The 26,085-nt window shown below is 42.1% G+C and overlaps 1 protein-coding gene across 1 annotated transcript in view; it reads right to left on the reverse strand.

Moving 5' to 3' along the window:
• Positions 1–23,995, reverse strand: part of LOC124719056 (probable cytochrome P450 304a1) — an 89,623-nt gene extending 65,628 nt beyond the window's left edge. Inside the window, exon 1 of the mRNA XM_047244726.1 lies at positions 23,896–23,995. Within this exon, the coding sequence (XP_047100682.1) occupies positions 23,896–23,992 (97 nt within the window). The 5' untranslated portion in view covers positions 23,993–23,995. The remainder of the gene's footprint in view (positions 1–23,895) is intronic.
• Between the last annotated feature and the right edge of the window lie 2,090 nt (positions 23,996–26,085).

A 26,085-nucleotide genomic window follows, 5' to 3' on the forward strand; every position in this document is an offset into this window, starting at 1 on the left:
CCTGTACACTGAATGACCATGCGGGCTTCCTGCCTTCCGCTCAACTGAAACATCCAAGAACGGTAGCCTGCCATCCTTGTCCATCTCGGCGGTAAATTTTATTTGAACTGACGAGGCTTGAGAATTGAGATTTTATTCCGCCATACCGTCTTGAAAGACTTTGAATACTCAACCTATATCTGTTTGAAGCTTTTCACTTTAATCAATTCTTCCTCTAGAATCCCTCACCACCCCTCCAGTATCCAACCGATTTTGTCATACCAACCGATCCCTTCTTTTAGTCAAATGGTTCAAATGGCTCTGAGCACTATGGGACTTAACATCTTAGGTCATCAGTCCCCTAGAACTTAGAGCTACTTAAACCTAACTAACCTAAGGACATCACACATTCATGCCCGAGGCAGGATTCGAACCTGCGACCGTAACAGTCCCACGGTTCCGGACTGCAGCGCCTAGAACCGCACGGCCACCGCGGCCGGCTACTCTTTTAGTCAAATTTGCTACAAATTTCTTCCCTCTACGCTTGGATCCAGTAAGATCTCATTAGTTATACGGTCTCTGCATCTAGTCTTCATCATTCTTCAGTACCACAACATTTCAGAAGCTTCCATTCTCTTCTTGTATGAACTAATTATCTTTCTCTCTTCAATTCTGAACAATACTGCAACCCACACAAATACCTCTAGAAACACACTTCTTAACACTATTTGCACGCGATATTAACAAATTTCTCTTCGTCCAAAATGTGTTCCTTCCCACATCGGTACTGTATTTTGTGGACTATGAGACGCACTTTTTTCTTCAAAAAATTGCCTCCAAAATTCAGATGCCTCATATACTCTAAATTCATATAATAATGCCCAGTGGTTGATTTAAAATTCTCGCCAGTCTTAAAAATGGCCATATATTCGATGGAGTGGGAAACCTAACTCTCTCGGGTAACATTGGGTTCAATTGGCAGCAGCAGTGCACGCGTGGGACGAACATGAATTGTGGGGATTCAGAAGCTTGTTAACACTGTCTCTCTCCTACCTCGCTATCACAAACATAGAACTTTGTCTAGCCTGTGATTCAAAAAAATGGTTCAAATGGCTCTGAGTACTATGGGACTTAACTTCTGAGGTCATCAGTCGCCTAGAACTTAGTACTACTTAAACCTAACTAATCTAAGGACATCACACACATCCATGCCCGAGGCAGAATTCGAACCTGCGACAGTAGCGGTCGCGCGGTTCCAGACTGTAGCGCCTAGAACCGCTCGGCCACTCCGGCCGGCTGTGATTCATCATTGCAGTTTACTGTGCCAGTGAACTTGAACTGAAAGTGGTTTGTGTTATCGGTAGCAGCACAAAATTTTTGTTAGTAGCTAGTTTCGTAATGGACAAAAATTAGTGGTATTCATATGATGTGGGCTATAGATGGAAAGTAATATCATATGCAGAAGAATGTGGAAACAGAGCAGGTGAACGGCCTCCACCAACTATTCGCAATTGGTGGGCTAGTAAACAAGAACTGGTGGACTGAGTACAAAATGGTCAAAACTAGAAGAAGACGATTTTCAGGAGTTTTAAATGTCTGTTCGGTTTTATAAACTAAGAATTCTTTTATTTTAGTCTGGCTTTTCAGTATAATAATAAAAACGGTAAAAATATTATTTTTTTAAGAAAACTGCTTAAAAATTAAGGTGCATCTTATAGTCCGTAGTCTCTTATAGTCTGTAAAATACAGTCTGTGTTTTATTTAGGATGACGCACAAAAACAGTCCCGATTACCAGGTTGTTCATTGTGCCCGCTAATTTTCGTCTATTGTTTCGAAGCTGTTGCGATTATACTCCGTTGATCATAGGAATAAGAGCCGCGTGGGGTAGCCGTGCGGTCTCGGGCGTATTGTCACGGTTCGCGCGCCTCCCCCCGTCGGAGGTTCGAGTTCTCCCTCGGGTATACGAGGGGGGACCCAAAAATAAACGGAATTTCTTTATAGAAAGCGTATACTTTATTGTTTTCAAATACGACCTCAATCTCCTTCGAAGTACTCTCCATTAGTATTAATACTCTTGTCCAAACGTTCGTTCCAGTGTTCGAAGCACCTTTTAAATTCATCCTCTTTGATACCTGCTAGCACTTTCATGACATTGCGTTTTACATCTTCCGCATTCGCAAAACACTTCCCTCTCAAGTCTCTTTTCATCCTCCGGAATAGGAAGAAGTCCGAGGGTGCTAAATCCGGCGAATAGGGCGCGTGGGTCAAGCTAGTCGTTTTCGTTGAGGCCAAAAACTGTCGAACGCTGCGAGCTGCGTGCGCGTGAGCGTTGTCGTGATGCAGCAACCACTCGCCACAATCCCACAGAGCCGGACGTTTTCGCGACAAACTTCCGCGAAGCCGTTTCATAGCCTCCAAATAGAATTGTTGGTTTACTGTCTGGTTTTCAAGGACAAAAAAATGGTTCAAATGGCCCTGAGCACTATGGGACTTCTAAGGTCATTAGTCCCCTAGAACATAGAACTACTTAAACCTAACCAACCTAAGGACATCACACACATCCATGCCCAAGGCAGGATTCGAACCTGCGACCGTAGTGGTCGCGCGGTTCCAGACTGTAGCGCCTAGAACCGCTCGGCCACCCGTGTCGGCTTTGAGGGAAAAATTCAGAGTGTACGATCCCTTTGATCTCAAAAAAACAGATCAACATCGTTTTCACATTCGATTTCACATGTCGAGCTTTTTTCGGTCGAGGAGAGCCAGGTGACTTCCACTGTGATGACTGTTGTTTACTTTCTGGATTGTACCCATAGCACTGTGACTCATCACCTGTAATGACTTTGTTGAAAAAATGTGGATCATCTTTGAAGGCGTCCTTCATTTCGAGACAGGCTTGAACGTAACGATCCCTTTGATCTCTGGTAAGAAGCTTCGGCACGAATTTTGCTGCCACTCTTCGCATCCCCAAATAGACAGTCAAGATGCGCTGAATTGAGCTCCAGGACAACCCAGACAGGTTCTCGAGTTGGTCGATTGTCCTGCGTCGATCTTCACTGATGAGATCACGGATTTTGTCGATGTTGTCTTCGCTTCGAGCAGCTAAAGGTCGACTGGAATGGGGCTGATCTTCAACCACCATTTCTCCCTTTTAAAAACGAGAAAACCATTCGTACACTTGCGTTTTACTAAGAGCGACGTTTTGTAGGCTGTCTGAATCTTCGCAACAGTTTCTGCTGCGTTCTTGCCGAGCAAGAAACAAAACTTCACTGCCGCACGTTGTTCGTAAGAACTAGCCATTTCCTCGTGTCACGCCTGCACTGTATGCACACTCAAAGAACTGCCAAAGGAACCACACTTCTCACTGTTGGGTGACGCCGCGTGGCAGTATGACTCAGCAGAGCTCCTAGTACAAACCTCTGGCGGCTCAACCTGCTACTACAAGTACACGATGTGCAGCATTACGATTCCGGTTACTTTTGGGTCCCCCCTTGTACGTGTGTGTGTGTTGTCCTTAGCGTGAGTTAGTTTAAGTAGTGCGTAATCCTAGGGACCGATGACCTCAGCTGTTTGGTCCCACAGTCCTTACCACAAATTTTCAATTTCATGCAATAAACTTCATGTAAACATTACACTATGTATTCTTCCGCACACGAAACTTGTCATGCCATGACACACGTTCACTAAATGATTTATATTGAAGTATGCTTGTATGTGTCAATGAATTAAACTGGGGACCTAGAAAAGATGGAAAGGCTTCGTCCCGCTATAGCCCACAGTGGTTCACCACCCCACAGCAGGCCACAGCAGTCCACCCACCCCGACGCCGCCCCACACCGAACCCGGGGTTATCGTGCAGTTCGGTCCCAGTGGACCCCCCGGGAACGTCTCATACCAGACGAGTTGTTGTTGTTGTGGTCTTCAGTTCAGAGACTGGTTTGATGCAGCTCTCCATGCTACTCTATCCCGTGCAAGCTTCTTCATATCCCAGTACCTACTGCAACATACATTCTTCTGAATCTGCTTAGTGTATTCATCTCTTGGTTTCCCTCTACGATTTTTACCCTCCACGCTGCCCTCCAGTACTAAATTGGTGATCCCTTGATGCCTCAGAACATGTCCTGCCAACCGATCCCTTCTTCTAGTCAAGTTGTGCCACAAACGTCTCTTCTCCCCAATCCTATTCAATACTTCCTCATTAGTTGTGTGATCTACCCATCTAATCTTCAGCATTCTTCTGTAGCACCACATTTCAAAAGCTTCTATTCTCTTCTTGTCCAAACTATTTATCGTCCATGTTTCACTTCCATACATGGCTACACTCCATACAAATACTTTCAAAAATGACTTCCTGACACTTAAATCTATACTCAATGTTAACAAATTTCTCTTCTTCAGAAACGCTTTCCTTGCCATTGCCAGTCTACATTTTATATCCTCTCTACTTCGACCATCATTAGTTATTTTGCTCCCCAAATAGCAAAACTCCTTTACTACTTTAAGTGTCTCATTTTCTAATGTAATTCCCTCAGCATCACCCGACTTAATTCGACTTCATTCCATTATCCTCGTTTTGCTTTACCTTGAAATTGAAAGAACTTACCAGACGAGTGTAACCCAAAATGTTTGCGTGGTAGAGTAATTATGGTGTACACGTAAGTGGAAACGGTGTTTGCACAACAATCGCTGACACAGTGTGAGGCAGAATAAGAGGAATCGGCCCGCATTCGCCGAGACAGATGGAAAACCGCCTTAAAAACCATCCACAGGCTGGCCGGCACACCGGACCTCGACACTAATCCGCCGGGCGGATTCGTGCTGGGGCCCGGCACGCCTTCCCGCTCGTTAAGCAGCGCATTAGGACGCGCGGCTAGGCGGGCGGGCTGCAGTATATTTACAAACATATTCGCCGAAACAGCTGACGAAAAATCTGTGCAGACTGACGAACGCAGCATACACAGCTCAGCCAGATCTGTTTCTTTCCGCCAAGAAGGAGGGAATTACTCCCCTCGAACAATTCGAGTTAGACGAAGGTTTGATATACGGTCAAAATTGATCAAAACATAATTTGTGGTCCGCCATATTGGATTAGCCATTTTGAATTTTGAAAATATAACTTCACATTTGCGCTCAGTGACATCAAAAATATTTGATAGCCTGTAGTTTTTTATGCAAATTGAACTAACAACGCATATAAAAGTTTTCCCTAAACTTTAAACAAGTTTTCCTGAAGAAACGATTTTTCAAAACTTCGTCCGTCTACCACTCGCTGCTTTTCCCTAAAAGTAATGAAAAGTTGAATACTATGAACAGTCACGAGTAGTGTCCCATGGATTCTAATTTTTTGAAAAAAAAATCATGTTGTAATCGAGTACCGCACCATTGTTTGGGCACTAGTTCGATAGCTTTATAGAGGGAAACAATAGATGCCTATGGGAAATTAAAGAGAAAAATAACACAGGCCAATAGCGCCTTCCAAAATAAATCTTCTATTGAAAAAGCACGTCAGCTACCACACTAAGAAAGGATTTGTAAAAGTGGACGAGCGGTGTGTCCTGACATAAGGATGTGGAACATTGGAGTTAGCAAACCAGGAGAAAGCTCACCTCAAAGCTGCGGAGACGAGGTCTCGAGGAGAATTGCGTGAGCTAGCTCGACCGAAAAAAAAGAAGGAAGAAAAATATTTAGACGGTTCTAGAAGAAAGAGGAGATTAGAAAGAGAACTACTAAAAGTTACGTCAGCGCGAAGCAAAACGTGTGGGACACTTAATTGAACACGATATTCTTCTGCCAAATACTGACCCTCCAGGATAGCCGAGAGCGCTAACGCGCTGCTACTTGGACCCGGGTAGGCGCACCGGCCCCGGATCGAATCCGCCCGCCGGATTAACGACGACGGCCGGTGTGCTGGACAGCCTGGATGAGGTTTTTAGGCGGTTTTCCACGTCCTACTAGGTGAATACCGGGCTGGTCCACACGTCCCGACTCAGTTACACGACTCACAGACATTTGAACCACACTCACACTATTTCACGATTTACACTAGACGCAGACAGCTGGGGTACATAATTCCGTCCTGGGGTGTATGGGGTGGCAGCAGGAAGGGCATCCGCCCACCCCTTCCAACTAACCATGCCAAATCCGTACTTAACACTGCCGACCCTGCGCACAATGCGGGATAAGGGCAGTAGCAAAAGAAAGAAAGATTCTTCTTCCATATACATTCTCTCTGTGCAGAAACAAGGCTGTCTTTTGAAAGAAGAATAATAACCCTTAAATTGCTTTCTTTTTCGTTATTACATTTTATGGTATCTTTGTGAAACATCTAAAGCATTCTTTTTCTGTAAGTACTTGAAATGAAAACCCCGTTTTGTAGTCATACATATTTGCTTACTTTTTATCAAGAGTTTGATTACGATTGATTTTTGCCAACGACAGTAAAAATGCACTTTCAAAAATTTATGGTAAAAAGTTTAGATACTAGCCAAAATCGAACATTTACAAGCAACAATTACATGACAATAGCTAGAATTTCCGTAATGAATCAGTACAATGGCCAACATTTATTGTCCAGTCTCTTCATAAATGGGAATTTTACAAACCAGCATTATGTATTTAAAGGATTTCACCCAAAAACCTAAAATTTCACTACCGGTGCTATGACAATTGATAAACGGGTTTCTTACCCGTTTACTTATTATACCTCCATGTTTAAAAATCCAGCACATTTTTTATAATTATTCTTTTGTTTTCCGTGTAGTTGTGTGAGTTTTGCCGGACTTGGTGTTGCCAACCTCTGAAAGCACTCGTCTCGTAGTTTCTGTGTGTGTGTGTGTGTGTGTGTGTGTGTGCGTGTGCGTGTGCGTGTGCGTGTGTGTGTGTGTGTGTGTGTGTGTGTGTGTAAGAGAGTTTTGTTTAGGATATCGTTTCGGTATCAAGCAACTTGTAGATTTCTATCAAAAAATTTCGAAACCTTTCTGAACCAAAAGAGGTATCAATGTATACCTTGTTAGTCACTCCTTCTATAAATTATTAGGTTATATAGAGCTTGCCAAGAGATTTATCTACCAGTGGCACAACCAAGGAGGTTCGATTAATCTCCTTAGGTACAACTGGCAATAATGTCCTTTTTAAAAAGGCTTCCATTCTTACACTCTTCTCAAATTTTAAGAGTTCACATGCGAATCTTAAGCAAGCGTTAGAAAATAAACAGTAGGTACCTTGTCAGGGATATATGAACAATATATTTCGTATGTGTGCGCGTAGGTGGCAAGTGTACTGCACAGAGCGTAATGAACAAAGAGCGGAGGAAAGGAAATACAGTACTAACCCGATTATAACAGATGTGTTCATCTCTTGGCACTTTTAGGTCTGGTCAGTAAGTTGCTGAAGGCGGATCGAAGCTGGACTGCTTGAATCTCATCCGAAATGTTCTGCTGCATATCTTGAAAGCTATTAGAGTTGCTGTGGTATGCGTGAGACTTGGGGGCTCCCCACACAAAGCAATCGCACACTGACAGGTCAGTATAGCGTCCCCAGCGAAATAATAAGAAAAGACTTAAAAAACAGTTTGTATAAAGAAGAGACATTTAAAAATTGAATAATATACATTTTTCTCATGTAACCAGAAAATAATAATTTCTCTGTGTAAGTTTCGAGGGCAAAGAAATATAACAAAATGATCTAAAGAGAAGACAAGATACGCTCTTTTGTTAATTTTTTAGTTGTCTTCACTTCTTCTCTTGTCTTGGTTGTGTGTAGACGGACATCTTGCGAGTGCAGATAATATACTGACTTAATATTATTGTTCACTTTTAATTTGTAAGAGGTGATCCCGATTTCATGTCCGCCTTCCTTTGAATTAACCTGCATTCGAGTAATTTACAGTTCAACAATCGCAGCGGCCGATGCAGCCAACGACGCTATTACGTGGCGATATTAACTTACAAAAAATTAGCGGAAGCGAAAAACTCGCCCGCTATTAACATAATATACATTTTTCTCCACAGCCGCCCGACGCTGCAGAAAATACGTAGCTTTAAGATTCTTATTTTCAGTACAACAGCCGAGAGCCAGAGCCAGGACTCCGACTACAATGCAATGGTTAACGGAGGTAAGAAAAAATACTCGCGCGTGTGTGTGGGCCGCAGATGTAATTAATAGCTAAAGATTTTTTATCTGAAGTGAACTGACTAGCCGAGGAAATTAATATGAAAAGTTTATTCCATTGTTCAACTTATGTGCTCATGTCTTAAGATTCAGCAAGTCTAACATTCATTAACGTAAAAAATAATTTATACTGAAGATTAATATTGTTAAAAAAAGGGAGAACTTCACAAAAGTGTTTAATTGTAAATCAAAATAAAATGAAAAATCATTTTTATTAAGGCCCACCACGTAAGTCGGCAACAATCAACATAATACATTAAATTACGACGGCCCTCGGACGCGAGATAACGTGACCTGGGTAGCCAGCTAGGGCCGTAACCGGACTGCAGATAAAGGCGGAGTATTCGTCCGCATGATCTAAGTTCAAAAATGGTTCAAATGGCTCTGAGCACTATGAGACTTAACTTCTAAAGTCATAAGTCCCCTAGAACTTATAACTATTTAAACCTAACTAACCTAAGGACGTCACACACAACCATGCCCGAGGCAGGATTCGAACCTGCGACCGTAGTGGTCGCGCGGTTCCAGACTGTAGCGCCTAGAACCTCTCGGCCACCTAGGCCTGCCATGATCGAAGTGATACGCCGATCTCTTGTGATAGGCACCGGGTTTGTTTGGTAGCACTCTGAAGCATTTCTGGTGAACTGCAACCACATTTTCTGGTGTGCGGGCACGTTTAGGAATGTCTTTAGCCTTGTTCAAAACAGATCCTGCCTGCCGCTATTTTGAGACTAAGCGTTGCTGGCAGTTTGACATCATTAAACTTCCCAGCAAACAACTGACCACACAGTTTCCACGACTTCGTTGTCACGTAACTTACCACAGCGAAGACTCTACTAGGAGTACCACCGCCCCCATTGCATGGGGTGACCAGAATTCCGGATTAATCCGGACACGTCCTCCTTTTTACCTCTTTGTCTGGGGTCCGGGTGGATTTTCACAGTGTCCGGCTTTTTCGCAAAGTTGAGTGTAATACAGTTAAATTTACAATTCGTCCCGTTCTATCACTCTTTTCTTAAATACTTTAACTACTAGCACAGCCTTCGTGATAAACACGCACGAAGGTGGTGTTAGTAGGTGGCACCACGATCGTCAATGTTATCGTTCGTCGACCTGTAAGCGAAAGCAAATATCGATTATTTAAAATTTTCGTTTCGTGCCTTCGCTTTGTATTGGCTTGGCTTCCTGTAGTGCACGTGTGATTTGTGGGTGTAATTTTTAACCGAGTGAGTTACGTAAAATATTTGGCTATGCCTAAACGAAAGTGTACATTTTCTGATGTCCTTTCCTGCAAATATCCGGCTTTCAAGAAAGGGAGAAATGAATTTGAAGCGGTATGTAAGATATATGGAGCTGGAACGTACGTCTCAATGGCCAATAAAGGTAAGAAATTAACTCGACAGATTAACCGTCAGCTGACGGGTGGTATCCTCGTCTGTAGTTGGCCCGTTTGATGAGTCCTCTTTCTTCTTCCTTTGTCCTCCTTTTTGAAGCTGTTTGTCCTCCTTTTTAAACAATTACATTGGTCACCCTACCTTTGCACCGCTCCACTCACACTGACACAACACGCACTACGCTCTGAACCGGAGTGGATCACGTGGCGGGCGTACGTGTGGTGTGTGCGTCATAGGGTGTGGTTATGTGCATACATTCACGTCCAGTCGTATCCACGCGTGCGGACCACTTTTATTTGCCCCAGCCTGTAGCAGTTGCCATCTTTCGGGAAGTCATTTTGCGGTTGTTTTGAAAGTTAGAGTGTTCCTGTATGGTTGTGTAAGATACACAGTTGCCGAGTTGTTTTTCGGCATCATGTCCGCCGTGTGCTCAGAGTACACTGGGTGATCAAAAAGTCAGTATAAATTTGAAAACTGAATAAATCACGGAATAATGTAGATAGAGAGGTACAAATTGACACACATGGGGTTTTATTAGAACAAAAAAAAGTTCAAAAAAATGTCCGACAGATTGTGCTTCATCTGATCAGAATAGCAATAATTAGCACGACAAAGTAAGACAAAGCAAAGATGATATTCTTTACAGGAAATGCTCAATATGTACACCATCATTCCTCAACAATAGTTGTAGTCGAGGAATAATGTTGTGAACAGCACTGTGAAGCATGTCCGGAGTTATGGTGAGGCATTGGCGTCGGATGTTGTCTTTGAGCATCCCTAGAGATGTCGGTCGATCACGATACACTTGCGACTTCAGGTAACCCCAAAGCCAATAATCGCGCGGACTGAGGTCTGGGGACCTGGGAGGCCAAGCATGACGAAAGTGGCGGCTGAGCACACGATCGTCACCAAACGACACGCGCAAGAGATCTTTCACTCGTCTAGCAATATGGGGTGGAGCGCCATCCTGCATAAACATCGTACGTTCCAGCAGGTGTTTATCAGCCAGATTCCGTAACATATCGGCGTACCTCTCACCTGTCACGATAGCAGTTACAAAACCCGAATCACGCATTTCCTCGAAGAAAAAAGGCCCGATAACGGTAGATGCGGTAAATCCAACCAATACCGTGACTTTCTCGTCGTGCAGTGGAGTTTCCACGACAGTTCTAGGATTTTCGGTAACCCAAATTCTGCAGTTGTGGGCGTTGACAGACCTTCGGAGCGTGAAATGAGCTTCGTCGGTCCACAACACGTTATTCAACCAATCGTCATCTTCCGCCATCTTTTGAAACGCTCACTCCGCAAACGCCCTCCGCTACACTAAATCGCCAGGTAACAGTTCATGATGCCGATGGATTTTGTACGGATAGCGTCGGAGGGTACGCCTAAGTGCCAACCAAACAGTAGTGTATGGAATGCCTGTGCGACGTGCGACTGCACGAGCGCTGACTTCCCCGTGCTACAGTCTTCATTTCTTCCTGAACTGTCTCAGCAGCATTACGCCTTGTGCTCGGTCGGTCACTACGGGGTCTATCGCCTATACAACCCGTGGCTTCGAACTTCGAAATCATTCTCGCCACAGCTGCATCTGTCAACGTACCTTCATCCGTTCGAATCCCCTTCCTATGGGGATAGGATCGTAACGCTGAACTAGCACATTCCCCATTCTGGGTTGGGTTGTCTTGAGTGAAGAGACCAAATAACGAGGTCATCAGTCTCATCGGATTAGGGAAGGAAGTCGGCTGTGCCCTTTCAGAGGAACCATCCCGGCATTTGCCTGGAGCGATTTAGGGTCCCTATTCTGATAATACAGCTTCACTAAAAGCGCCTTTTCAGGTAACGTCAACATGCTGCGACTGCTGGCGCATCTGATTCTCTCTCTCATTACAGCTCCTTTTCTACACGATTGTCATGCGCAGTCACTGACGTTTTGCTGTCCAGCGCCATCTGTCGGACATTTTGTGAACTTTGTTGTTTTTTTTTGTTCTAATAAAACCCCGTGTCATTTCAAGCATGTGTGTCAATTTTTACGTCTCTATCTACATTATTCTGTGGTTTATTAAGTTTTCAAATTCATACCGACTTTTTGATCACCCGGTAAATGTACGCACGTATGTAGAAAAAAGACTGAAGATCGGTGTAAATATTTTTACATATAATGTTCTGTAACTATGCTGTTTTTTGTGTACAGTGATTGTGGCGTCTTCTGCCATCGTCCAGCGCCGTGACATGCGCGAGTGTTTGAAAGTACCAAATACCTTGTAAACAATAACGAAAGTACAGTGCCGCGAAACTTGCCCGCTGGACGCCACACTATACACAAGCAACATTTGTTCTGTGATGTACTCTTTGATTGTTGATTTCTGTTCCACGTTCTACTCCTTGGCGAAAGCGTGAATCTAAGTGTGTTGGATACGGAATAATTTACCGTACTAAACTTTTCTCACGCCTTCGCACGAGTTATCGATTGCAGTGCATTATTGTCTGTTCCGACCACAGGGTTTCGTTACTAAATTATTACATCAAGCTGAGACAAGCCTACTTCTCTTATTCAGCCGACAAGCATACGCAGATGTTAAACTGCCGATCGCGGTAATTCAAACCGTTACCGACAGTGATGTATTTGTTTACTTGTGTATAAAAGCTCGTTTCACCCAAGTTCTTCTAAGAATACGACATTCCGAGAATTTTGTGACGGTGGAGAAGCTAACTTGCTTCCATTATTTCCGAAACTTGAGGAGCATAAAATCGTCAGCTTTTTCGAATGTATGGTCGATCACGTGTTTTTTTGTATGATTCAGTTTTTGACATTTGAAATAGGCATTGCTGTTTTTGTTGCTTTCTCGAAACTAAATTAAGCATGCTTTCACATTAGAAAGGCAGAAAGGTCTAATAACCCTTTTCTGAAACCTGTATTTTATGTAAAAATTTGTCGAAATATTTTCCGACGAGAGAGTCGAAGTTCATATTTCTATTATCTGTGTAATAAAAGAAGCCGCAGCTTTCAAATTTTTGAGAAAAGCTGGGAAAGTTAGTGTGTTCGCACTTGTCTTATTGCTCTCAGCCTCCGTTATGTAAGCATTGTGAGCTGTAGTTCTAGTGATTTCAGAATATACTAGCTTATTTTGAGAAACTTAAATCCTGTTTTATGATACATCCTCCGTTCCACATATTTAATTTCATTATGCATTGTTATCATGAGTTTTATCTTTCAGCGTTTCTAAGCAGAGAAGACGCAACATTTCGATGTGGTACCGACCGCCATTGGCGTGATTTCATCACTCATTGTGTATGTGCGGAACCTGTAGTCATTCAGAAAAGAAGTTCGAGCTATTTTAATCAATCAAGCTGCATAGAGCGACTAACAAATTCTAAAATTCAGTCGATCCACATGACCTGTTGCACTGCCCCCAACACCAACCTGGGATAACAATGTTGGTTCTGTATTTCGACATTACTGCCAGCAAGGAGTGTCACTGAATTAAATTTAAAATGTTTATTTGACACCACGAACGGTCGTCAACCACAGTCACTAAAACAATGAAATTTTTAAAAGGTTACGTAACTAGTTTCGACGCACGGACTCGTCATTTTCAAATGTAATCACATACCTAGAAAACTGCATTAGTAATTGCACCCACACCTCTTTCAAATATTACGAAAAACACTAAAACCAGTGTATTTTTCTTAATATTTGAAAGAAGTGTGGTTGCAAATAGTAATGCAGTTTTCCAGGTTTATGATTACAATTGAAACTGATCGTCATGTAATCACAAGCCTAGAAAACTGCGTTAGTAATTGTAACCATACTAATTTAAACTATTACGAAAAATACGCTAAAACCATAGTTTTTTAGGTTTGTGATTACATTTCAAAAGGACGACTCAGTGCCTCGAAACTAGTTACGTAACCTTCTAACAATTTCAATGTTTTAGTGACTGGGCCTGGACGGCTGGAATGACAAATAAACTTTTTAAATGTTGGTTCTGGTAACGAAATCCTAAAATATTTAAACTAGCGGAGATTGAAGCCAACTGAAATACTACATTAATAACGAATTTAAAAAATAAAAATAAAAAAGAACTTTCACTCACTACTTTAGCCTCTTAGTGGTTGAACTGGCAAAAATTCTGAACACGTATTTCTTTATTTCTGTCCGAGAAACCAAATAACAGTCTTCGTAGTTCTTGCTCCAAAATAGCCTTAATAACGATGTTGCTGCTACTGTGGTCTTCAGTCCTGAGACTGGTTTGAAGCAGCTCTCCATGCTACTCTATCCTGTGCAAGCTTCTTCATCTCCCAGTACCTACTGCAACCTACATCCTTCTGGATCTGCTTAGTGTATTCATCTCTTGGTCTCCCTCTACGATTTTTACCCTCCACGCTGCCCTCCAATACTAAATTGGTGATCCCTTGATGCCTCAGAACATGTCCTACCAACTGATCCCTTCTTCTAGTCAAGTTGTGCCACAAGCTACTCTTCTCCTCAATTCTATTCAATACCTCCTCATTAGTTATGTGATCTACCCATCTAATCTTCAGCATTCTTCTGTAGCACCACATTTCGAAAGCTTCTATTCTCTTCCCGTCCAAACTATTTATTGTCCATGTTTCACTTCCATACATGGCTACACTCCATACAAATTGTTTCAGAAACGACTTCCTGACATTTGAATCTATACTCGATGTTAACAAATTTCTCTTCTTCAGAAACACTTTCCTTGCCATTGCCAGTCTACCTTTTATGTCCTCTCTACTTCGAACGTCATCAGTTATTTTGCTCCCCAAATAGCAAAACTCCTTTACTACTTTAAGTGTCTCATTTCCTAATCTAATTCCTTCAGCATCACACGACTTAATTCGACTACATTCCATTATCCTCGTTTTGCTTTTGTTGATGTTCATCTTATACCCTCCTTTCAAGACACTGTCCATTCAGTTCAACTGCTCTTTCAAGTCCTTTGCTGTCTCTGACAGAATTACAATGTCATCGGCGAACCTCCCTTAGGAGTGGAGTTTCGAGGAATTCCTTCTTAAATGATGCCTACAGTATAAGATAAAAAAAAAATGGTTCAAATGGCTCTGAGCACTATGGGACTTAACATCTTAGGTCATTAGTCCCCTGGAACTTACAACTACTTATACCTAACTAACCTAAGGACATCACACACATCCCTGCCCGAGGCAGGATTCGAACCTGCGACCGTAGCAGTCCCGCGGTTCCGGACTGCAGCGCCTAGAAACGCACGGCACCGCGGCCGGCGCGTATAGGATCAACACCCTCTCCACATGTTAAGTTTCTATCCCTAGAGTCAGTCAGCCAGCCACGACGTTTCCTTTTATATACTGAGATTGTCCTTGCATAGGACAATTTAAATTTTGTATGCAAGCAAACCGAATCGAAGAACTTTTACCAAGGCCGGGATTCGATCTCGTGCCTCCTGGCCACTACATCACCTGGTATAGTGGCTTTGCACAACTGCACGAACTACCCTAGCGCGTGTCCCTTCTTAATCCAAATTCCTGTTCCAATTTGTGCAAAACCACTGTGATGTAGTAGTCAGCACATCTGTCTAGTGAGAAAGAGATCCAGGTTGGAATCTTGGCTTTGGTACGAATTTTCATTCGTCGATTCAGTTAGCATATACATCATACATATTTGAGACTTGAAAAGGTTTCTGGATCCATATAGTTTCATGTTGTCAAAATTATTTTGTGGTAAGGGATTACTTGAATAATTGAATCTGCATGGAGAACACTGTCAAACCGTCAAATCTCAACATCATACGTTCAGTACTTACTGACAATGCCGAGAATATTCCGAGCGCCATCAGTGCTGCTCGTCAATATTTCTAGTAATCGTCAACAATTTTTCTTCTTTAGGGCCAGCAGCATAATATATGGTTGATAACGACATGATTATTACAGCAGATGCACCAACCAGCTTCTTATAATAAGTAATCTTTATTCACGATAGGTTGTTCTGGCTTTATCGCCATTTTCAAGTACGTATAGCCGCACGGTTTGAGGCACCTTGCCACGGTTCGTGCTGCTCCCCCCGTCGGATGTTCGAGTCCTCCCTCGGACAAGGGTGTGTGGGTGTTGTCCTTAGCGTAAATTAGTTTAAGTTAGATTAAGTAGTGTGTAATCCTAGGGACCGATGACCTCAGCAGTTTTGTCCCATAGGAACTTCCGAGTACGTCAAGGTTGATGTGACGTCCATATTATGTCGTTATAGACAGTCTTGTAACTGTCACTGTTTTACTAAGATGGTAAATGATGTCAATATGTTGAAAATAAAACCTTAATTATGATGTGAAAGTAGTGTGAAATTTCCACTCTTACGACGCGCTATGTTTGTTTTCAACATACTGACAGCATTTACCATCTTATTAAAACAGTGGCAGTTACCAGACAGTCCACTAACGACGTAATATGGACGTCACATCAGTCTAGACGAACTTGAAAATGTGGATAAAGCCGAAACAGTCTGTCGTGAATAAAGATTGCTTATTATAAGCAGCTATATGGTGCATCTACTGTAATAATTTCTAGTACTGCCAATACACACCCTCAGACGGTCAATAAATTGACGGACTACCAATATTAGTGACGTGTGAGGGTCCCTTGCAGCATTGCCAACACAGAAAATGTATTCCGCTAAACTGACGTTAGAACTCCGCTAAATGCTTATTATTGTTATTTACGCCCCTAAAAACGAAATTTCAATGCACTGATAACTTACTTTTTATCCATCGTCATGGCATATTATTATTATTACTACTACTAAAAGGAAGTTTACTAAGTTCACATTCCACTCACCACATTAATGTAGTTCAAGCCACAATATTTCATTTCCCTCCTCACCCTGCAGTAGATTGCTGAAGTACAGGGGCCGAGTGAAGGTATCCCTGGGGCACATGCTCACACGGTGCCGATTTCTTGGAGAACATTCTCCGGCAGCTCGTATTCGTGACAGCACTTACCAAAACGACTAAGACCAGCTCTTTTCGTAATTATGGTGTTTACCATAAAAGTAGTTAGTCTGTTCCAGCGAGACGTTTTTTATCAAATTTAGTTGGCCAAAGGCCGTTTCCACCTCTGCATTGCACTGTGATAAAACGAAAAGCATAATACTCAGATCTGAGAGTTATTGGAAAGGATTTAAGCCGCTGGCATCTCTATATGACCTAACTTCATTCCAGAACGCCACAGTATGGTTGATTTGTTTCCACTGGACAGTAGTGAGCTTGGAGCACCGAAAATCAATTTTTGTTACTGTACTGTCTGATAAGCCCATTTCCTTAGCCAGCCCTGTTATAGGTTCTTTTATCACTTTCAAGCATTCTCTTATAGCAATGAAGTATACTTTTTGCAACACTTTTACATTTTTGGGCAAGCGGCGTAGCACCTCAGAAGCAAGGGAAACAAGAAAATTTTTCACATCTTTTCGTTATGGCATTCTCAAAATCATATGAAATTTTGTTGGAAGTATTAATATCCTGCAGTAAGACTTCGACTTCGTGACCTAAGTATGTTCTTGGCGACTTATATTTGCGAACATCTACTGTTAAAAGATCGCCTCTATACCCTGGCACAACAATTCTCCTTACGAGCCCACGGATTAGTAAAACAACATCGTTTAGAAGGCGTGATTAGTCTGCAGAATTTGACTGAAATTTCTTATTTACCAGCTGACATTCTTCCAAATAAGGTCTGAGAAAGGTAAGATAAATTTTGTTTACGTCATCACTGTACATATTATGGAGGACTTGGGCAGTATAGCACTTCTCATGGAGCACTGCTATCTCAAAGTTGGTTTTTAGTTCAAGCCACTGAGACAAAGCATGAGAAACAGCCTCTAAAACAGACATCCAACGTGTATTGCACTTCTGAACTATTCTCAATGTATTAGCTCCGTCATTTATTGCACTGAATAACTTTTTGTGAGTAATTTGACGAGATGAACACTTGGAAAACCAAGAACACGTTTCTGACGACAAAAATTCCAATTTCCGAGGCAAATTTTCAGCTGAGGCAGAAGATACCGCCAGCTGCACGGAATGGCAGACACAAAGAAGTACGACAAGATGACGAACTTCTCTTTCCAATTCTGATGCTCACCATAATTGATTCCTACCACAACTGCAACATTGTCAGAACCCTAACCGCGCATTAAATGAATGTTCAATCCGTACTCATTAAGCAAAGATTTCAAATCATTGGTTACTTCCACTGGGTTGCCTTCCTCTAAGTCTACCATTCCCAAGAATGTGGAAACAATGCGACCTTGGGCCTCAGAAAAGTATATCACAAACGCAGCTAACAATTTACTGGCACTAATGTCTGTAGATTCATCCAGAAGTACACTGAAATATCTACCTCCTATGTCAGTTTTCAGACTGGCCTTGAAATGTGGGTAAATAATGTTTTTAATCATACCACTACACTTGCTTCTATGCAAAAGCATCTGAGAGACATGGTCAACACCTATAAAACACCTTTTGAAAGGCTGCATAGGTGAGCCACAGATCTTATTGTGGAATAGTTAGCCACAAATAAACATAATGCAGCTTCTGCAACAGAAACTTCATTGGACTGCCTAACTACGTGTTCATCTAGTTTCAACTGCCCCTGTGCAGGAAAGGGTGCGGCAGCTTTTACAAGCTTTTTGCTTTTTGAATGATTCAGTAAACCCAACAGGCGCGAAATTAAATTGCACTGGCAAAATCTACATCGCACCTAGAAGGATCGGCGGGGATCTCAAAAGCCAGTCTTTCAATTGTTTGTTGCTAAGCCACTCTTTTCTAAACTTTTAGGTGTGTTTTTTGTCCTTCTGCTTCGACATTTTGATGAGGCAACTAATAAAAAAGTAAAGAAAATCACTGATTACAACGCGATTAATTGCACCATAAATATTAACAATTCTACACTAGGCACTGTACCGACTTCGGTCAACGGTAACTTGCAACTGCATTGCTAATACCTAAAGAACTAAGACTGGGAAGGACTGTTCTGTTGTGTTGAAGCAGGGGAAACACTATATCAAAAACCGATTATTAAGAGTTAGCTGGAGCCATATTGTCGCCACTTTAGAATTTTTCACACTAAATATAATATCAAATTGTGTAAAATGTTCCAGTTGAAACTCATGTCCACACATTTCCCCAAACTAACAATAAAAATCAAAACTTGGAGATATCCAAATCCAAACCTAGGAGAACCTAGTATATCTAAAAGGTATATCACGGAAATTATGAATGTTAAAATAGTCAGAAATGGGGAATTCGACTCAGATCATTATCTCTCTAAGATTAAAATAAAATTTCTCCAATGTAAAACAAAAAAAGCGACCAAGAAAATGATCAGATACTACACCACTACAGCTAATATCACAAAAGAAAATATAGAAAAATTTAGAGAAGAAATTGAGACAAGTAAAGAAGGTGATTGGCGTGAACTCCTGATACAAACAACTCAAGCAGTAGATAAAACTTCAGGATTGGCCAAGAATAAAAAGAAGACATAGTGGAATGAGGAGTGTGAAGAAGCACTAAAGAGCTAAAAAATGGAGAAAATGGAGCTGTTCGAAACAAGAGGAACACCGTGAACAATTCAGACAACAAAGAAAAGAAACATCAAAAATAATCTGGAAAAGCAAACGAAACTTTGAAAATTCTCAGCTTACTGAAACCGAAGAAAATTTTACCAAAAATAATACTATAAATTTTTACCAATCCCTTAAACACATACTTAAAAGATATCAGGCACCAAGTATTTTATTCAAAGATGAAAATGGCAAAGTGGGATTAAATAACAAAGAAAATCGTGAAATTTTTGCCAAATTTTTAGAAAAGATGTTAAACTGTCCATTTACAACAGGTAAATTAGAATTTCCAGTGACACCTCAAAATCTAGAGGAAGATTTCCCACCAACAAGGTTAGAAATTTATGAGGCCATCAAAACATTCAAAAATTGGCGAAGACTCCATTACAGCAGAATTACTGAAGTGGTCAGAACCAAAAATAATAAAGGATATACAACTGCTTCTTGAGAACATCTGGAAAACTGAAAAGATTCCTGTTGAATGGAAAACAGCATTAATCCACCCGCTACATAAAAAGGGAGACAAACAAAATGTTAATAATTACAGAGGAGTGTCACAATATTGAACCAATAACTCTGGGAAGGAAAACAAATGGAATTAAGGTAAACTGCTTGGCTTTTGAGGATGATTTTGCAGTACTTTCAGAAAACCTGACACAAGCAGTTATTCAGATAAACCTTGAAAAAAAACAGCAAACAGAACTGGTCTCAAAATACTAGCTGAAAAAGCAAAATTCATGACAAATATTAAAAAATGCGCCAAAATTCATAGAAACACAAATAGGCAAAATAGAGAGAGTAAATAAATTTAAATATCTTGGAGAGACTATGTTGTGTTGGCTGAAGAGCCAACAACGTGTTATTATTGGAGGCCGAAATGCACGCGTTTAGCTCACGCAGGCTGGCGTGAGGAGGGAAGGACTATACTGACGTCTGGAACATGACAAGCAATTAGAATTCATGTGGTGTCTGGCGGTGACACCACAGACTATACAACAGAATGGACTAGAAAAATCTGCATTAGTTGTAGGAATTAACAAAATGGAAAGAGCATATGGTGTGACCAAAAATATTTACAACAAGAAATGTATACCTAGAAAAACAAAACTTAAACACTACACCACAGTGGTACGACTAGAATGTTTATATGGATCTGAATGCCTAACGATGAACTATAAGATGGAAAGACTAGAGGTACTGGAAAGAAGGATTATTAGAAAAACAATGGGTGCAATAAAAACTGCATGTGGTTCGAAAATAAGAAGTAATGAGGAGATCTATAAAAATACAGAGAAAAAAATCTGAAGTAATGGCCAATCGAAGATTAACCTTTTTTGGACATCTCTACCGAATGGATGGAAATAGATTAACGAAACAAATACTCCTATATTTCTGGGAGGACGACGGTTCAATCCTGCGTCCGGCCATCCTGATTTAGGTTTTCCGTGATTTCCCTAAATCGCTTCAGGCAAATGCCGGGATGGTTCCTTTGACAGGGCACGGCCGACTTCCTTCCCCATCCTTCCCTGATCCGATGATCCCGATGACCTCGCTGTTTGGTCTCTTCCCCCAAAACAACCCAACCCAACTCTTATATTTCTGGAAGAAGAAATCGACAATAGCATGGATTACAGAAGCAGGGAAAGATCTAGAAAGAAACAACTTCAAAGAATAAGAATTAGCAGACAGAAACCGTTTTAAAAATAAAATACTAAATTTGGAAGGCTTTCAAAGCAGAAGAAATAAAAAATCGGGAACAACATGTATACAAGAAAGGAAGAGACTTCATGAGGTGAAAATGAGGGAATACTGGAAAAATAGGAAACAACAACAAAGGAAGAAGAGGAACTGAAGTTGTTAACATGATCCTAGTTGGTCAATACGATTGGAAAAAAAATGGTTGGAAAGGCTGAATTAAACAGAAAAATATTGTTGCAGACACCAATCCACAAATCCATTGACCGATAATTCAACATTTCACCCTCTGACAGTGTGTAAAATCCGTAAAATTTAGCGGAAATTCGGTAATTTACAAGAATGATTGCCTATCGAAGTCGCAGGGTCCAAACGACACATATCGAACGTGCGATTGTAAATCGATCATGCGCGTCTTGTTGCGGACATTATGAACAATTATTTGTGATCGTCATTTTCATCTGTTTTCCTTCGCTCCTTTAGTTGCTCTAAATTACATTCCTCCGCGCTTGGGAAACCCAGACTATTTCAGTCGATAGTGAGAGTGAGTGTGCTGTCTGCTGTTCCTGACGTTTCTTCGGCGGATTCTCTTACATGGAAAAATCTAATTTCATGCTTATCCAGCGTAGAAAATTGACTTTTTGTCGCAAATGTGTCCAGACCAGCGTAATTAATCTATCTTGCTGGATTCGAGACTACGTGTTGCAAGCAGCAGCGTCGGAAACTGAAGTATCTGCTAATACCATGTGTGACTATTTCGGGTTTTGCAGAGAAGTCTGTTATGTGGTAGTGACAGTGTATCAATTGGTGGAATGAGTAGAGTTGTGGGAGAAGGAGAATCTCATATAGCTAGAAGGAAGAAGAACCAGAGAGGACGACCTTCAAAGAGTGAAATAGATCATATTTGGGTATTCGGTGGAATAGAAAGTCCCGGAAGTGTTTCGTTGTGAGAGTATTGTCCCGAGACAAGGTCACATTAGTGGGTCTGATAAAGCACTTCATGCTGCCTGGTACTAAAGTCATTACAGACGGATTTCAGTCCTTCAAGACTCTGAAAGCTGAAGGATTCGACCACGAATTCGTGAACCACTCTGTAGAGTTCGTGTCTTCGGATGACCCCAGTGTGCACACGCAGAATGTCGAGCGCCTAAGGAAATTTGTGAAGTCTTCCATTAAAAGAGAAGGGCGTCCAGGACAAAGGGACCAACTGAACTTGTTTCAGTATCTCTATTCACACAACTTGCGTTTGCGTGATATTGGCAGAGTTTACCCAGGCTATGGTTAAAACGGGAATTGTCCCTGTAGCGCACACATCACATGGACTTTCACATGACGACAACACCGACGACGAGTAAGGTAAGGCGTAACGTTAGCAACAGTCCTGCCCAATCACCCCCCTCCACACCAATCCATATCCTAAGCTCCGCCTATGGTGTGCCGCATGTTCCAACGTCAAAGTTGTTCGTATCACAGATATGCCAGTCATAACAAGGGAGAAAATCAGTAGTTAGTACGAAATACAGTTTTCCAGGTAACATTGTGAAAAGAATTAGAAATATGTTCATTGAATATGCGAGTTGAAAAATCATCAGTAAGAAAGAAAAATAAAAATGGTATCCACACTGTCTTTTCTATTTCATGAGCTTTCATCTGCACTATATCAAAACATCTGATATTTGTTAATTGCAGTGAGCGCAAATTTCCGTCACCTCGCGTAGTCATGTCCATTATAATTATCCGGGCTGTTATGCCGTGGTCGGTTGATGAATTCTGTGTCAATTCCCAAAGTTTCGTCTCCGACTGTGGGAGACATCTTCAAGGGGGTCCGTAGCTCGATGGAAGGTCCAACACACCCACTGGCTCGCTACTGACAGTCAGTAGCGAGCCAGTGGGTGTGTTGGACCTTCCATCGAGCTACGGACCCCCTTGAAGAAGTCTCCCACAGTCGGAGACGAAACGTTGGGAATTGACACAGAATTCATCAACCGACCACGGCAAAACAGCCCGGATAATTATAATGGACATGATATTTCCGGCCGTGAAAGTCTACATTTTAGTACCTCGCGTAGTGTAAGAAATTCTGTTGGGAAATATTAATTGGTAGTATCGCCAACGATGCTGTCCATTATCTCGATTGTCTAAAGTCAATGTTGTGCATAAACAAGGCAAAGTCGATGTCTTGGTTATTTCTGATTACCTCATTAAGACTAAAGAATATAAGAGTGGGATAATGTAGAAATGCGTAATGCAAGCAGTCAGATATTTATACAGTGACATTCTTCATTAATATTTGCCTGTGTAATGGGTGAATTTTTACTTGTGAACTCTTATCACTGCTTGCTTATAGCAGACGCGAGATTACTTTGAGTTCTTCTTCAGTGTTTGAGAGCTTTAGAGCTGACTATTGTTAAACATATGTACATAATTTCGTCAGTGTCATTCCAACACATCTTATCGCACTTTAATGTCTGTTAGATATCAGTTTTGACAGCAGTTGGCCACAACAGTCAAGATTAGGTACCTTGTGTATGATAACTTTATTGAGAGTGCGTATCTATGTTTCATTTTGACAGTATTACACAAACTGCTAAGAAGTACTAACAGCACAACACTGCTAGTATGAACAGCCGCGGTAAAACAAAAAACGACGAACAAAAACACGACAGCGACGAGGACTACCAAAGATCATATTGATGCGCGCTTGGTTGGTGTGGCGGTGGCTAGGTGTGGAGGGGGTAAATGGGCGGGGCTTGTGCAAATGTCCGGGGCTGTCGCTAACGTTTCCTGAAGGTAAGTCGTCTCCTTTGCAATTACAAATATTTTTTTTAACGCTCTTCTTTTGTCGTTGCTGTAGTGACCACCGTAAACATACTCATAACGCCCGCGAAGAGAGAGCCGCATGATCGATGTACAATCGAACGTTCGATATGTGCCGTTTGCACCCTGCGACTTCGATAGGCAATCACTCTTGGAAATTACCGGAAATTCCGCTAGCTTGGCAAGCCCGGTCCCTCGACCACGGCCGCCTGACCGCTGGAGGCGCAGCTCACCTGGAGGGAAGTTGTGCGGCCTGGAATAGGCCGCCTTGACCAGGTACAACAGCAGCGCCACGACAACGCCGGCCAGCACAAGCTCCGCAGACACCATGACGGCGACTTCGGGACTGGACAGCTCCCGGCACATTTTAAACAGGCCGCAGCTTCCCCCCACCGCCTGGCGCGCCACGTGATTACGCAAAATGACGACGCAGATGATCCGCAAATCAAAACAGCTCTCCTCGAATCTGAGACGTCGCCTGACGTCCCACTGACTCCTGGCCTCTGGGCCAGCGCGACACAGTCATAGTCATAACACTAACATTCCTGTCATGCTTGTTTCGGCGGCTCCATCAAAATACTTTGTGTTGACAGCAAACTTCTTGCCGCCAGTTGTGCCCCGCACACCCACAGTCGTCGCAAATACAGTGATATCGCTTCGACGTCCGGCCCCGGTAGCTGTGTGGTCAGCACGACAGAATGTCAATCCTAAGGGCCCGGGCTCGATTCCCGGCTGGGTCGGAGATTTTCTCCGCTCAGGGACTGGGTGTTGTGTGTCCTAATCATAATCATTTCATCCCCATAGACGCGCAAGTTGTAGAAGTTGCGTCAAATCGAAAGACTTGCACCCGGCGAATGGTTTACCCGACGGGAGGCCCTAGTCACACGACATTACATCGCCTCGACGTCCCCCCCCCCCCACCCCCCTCCTTTGGCAGCGGAGCTGATCTCACAAGTTTGTGTATATATAGTCCCGTCTACTTATGAACCATTCACTACCGTGTGGGTCGGGCATAAAACATCTTGGAATCACGTTGTGAATCTAATTGTGTGAACTAGCAGATGAAAATTGATCTCGTTTTCTATTTCCAGAGATATTTCATACACTTTCAACCACGACGTATCCAAAGACAGTGATTTTGTTTATTACTCGGGAATAGCACAACAATCGTGTTCAAGTCTATTTTTTCTAATTTTGTTCCCCAAATAATTTGATTTAGTTACCTTTGTTGAGAAAGCCGTGAAGATAACAAAAGAAAAATTCGGAGTAGGAATTAAAATCCATGGAGAAGAAATAAAAACTTTGAGGTTCGCTGATGACATTGTAATTCTGTCAGAGACAGCAAAGGACCTGGAAGTGCAGCTGAACGGAATGGACAGTGTTTTGAAAGGAGGATATAAGATGAACATCAACAAAAGCAAAACGAGGATAATGGAATGTAGTCGAATTAAGTCGGGTGATGCTGAGGGAATTAGATTAGGAAATGAGACACTTAAAGTAGTAAAGGAGTTCTGCTATTTGAGGAGCAAAATAACTGATGATGGTCGAAGTAGAGAGGATATAAAATGTAGACTGGCAATGGCAAGGAAGGCGTTTCTGAAGAAGAGAAATTTGTTAACATCGAGTATAGACTTAAGAGTCAGGATGTCTTTTCTGAAAGTATTTGTATGGAGTGTAGCCATGTATGGAAGTGAAACGTAGACGATAAATAGTTTAGACAAGAAGAGAATAGAAGCTTTCGAAATGTGGCGCTACAGAAGAATGCTGAAGATTAGATGGGTAGATCACATAACTAATGAGGAGGTATTGAATAGAATTGGGGAGAAGAGAAATTTTTGGCACAACTTGACTAGAAGGAGGGATCGGTTCGTAGGACAAGTTCTAAGGCATCAATGGATCACCAATTTCGTTCAAATGGCTCTGAGCACTATGGGACTTAACATCTGAGGTCATCAGTCCCCTAGACCTAGAACTACTTAAGCCTAACCAAAGGACATCACACACATCCATGCCCGAGGCAGGATTCGAACCTGCGACCGTAGCAGCAGCGCAGTTCCGCACTGAAGCGCCTAGAACCGCTCGGCTACCGTGGCCGGCTACCAATTTAGTATTGGAGGGCAGTGTGGAGGGTAAAAATCGTAGAGGGAGACCAAGAAATGAATACATTAAACGGATTCAGAAGGATATAGGTTGCAGTAGGTACTGGGAGATGAAGAAGCTTGCACAAGATAGAGTAGCATGGAGTGCTGCATCAAACCAGTCTCTGGACTGAAGACCACAACAACCACTTTTGTAGTCAATATGCCTTCGTTAAATCCTATTATCTGTTTGTAACAGATTGATCAGATTTTCTCAATAACACTTGAATGTTCACAGATATAATTGCCTATGTACTAGCTGATTTTTGGGATTTGGAAAACACG

This window comes from Schistocerca piceifrons, chromosome 10 (genome assembly GCF_021461385.2).
Source record: "Schistocerca piceifrons isolate TAMUIC-IGC-003096 chromosome 10, iqSchPice1.1, whole genome shotgun sequence".
In the NCBI taxonomy this organism is placed as follows: domain Eukaryota; kingdom Metazoa; phylum Arthropoda; class Insecta; order Orthoptera; family Acrididae; genus Schistocerca; species Schistocerca piceifrons.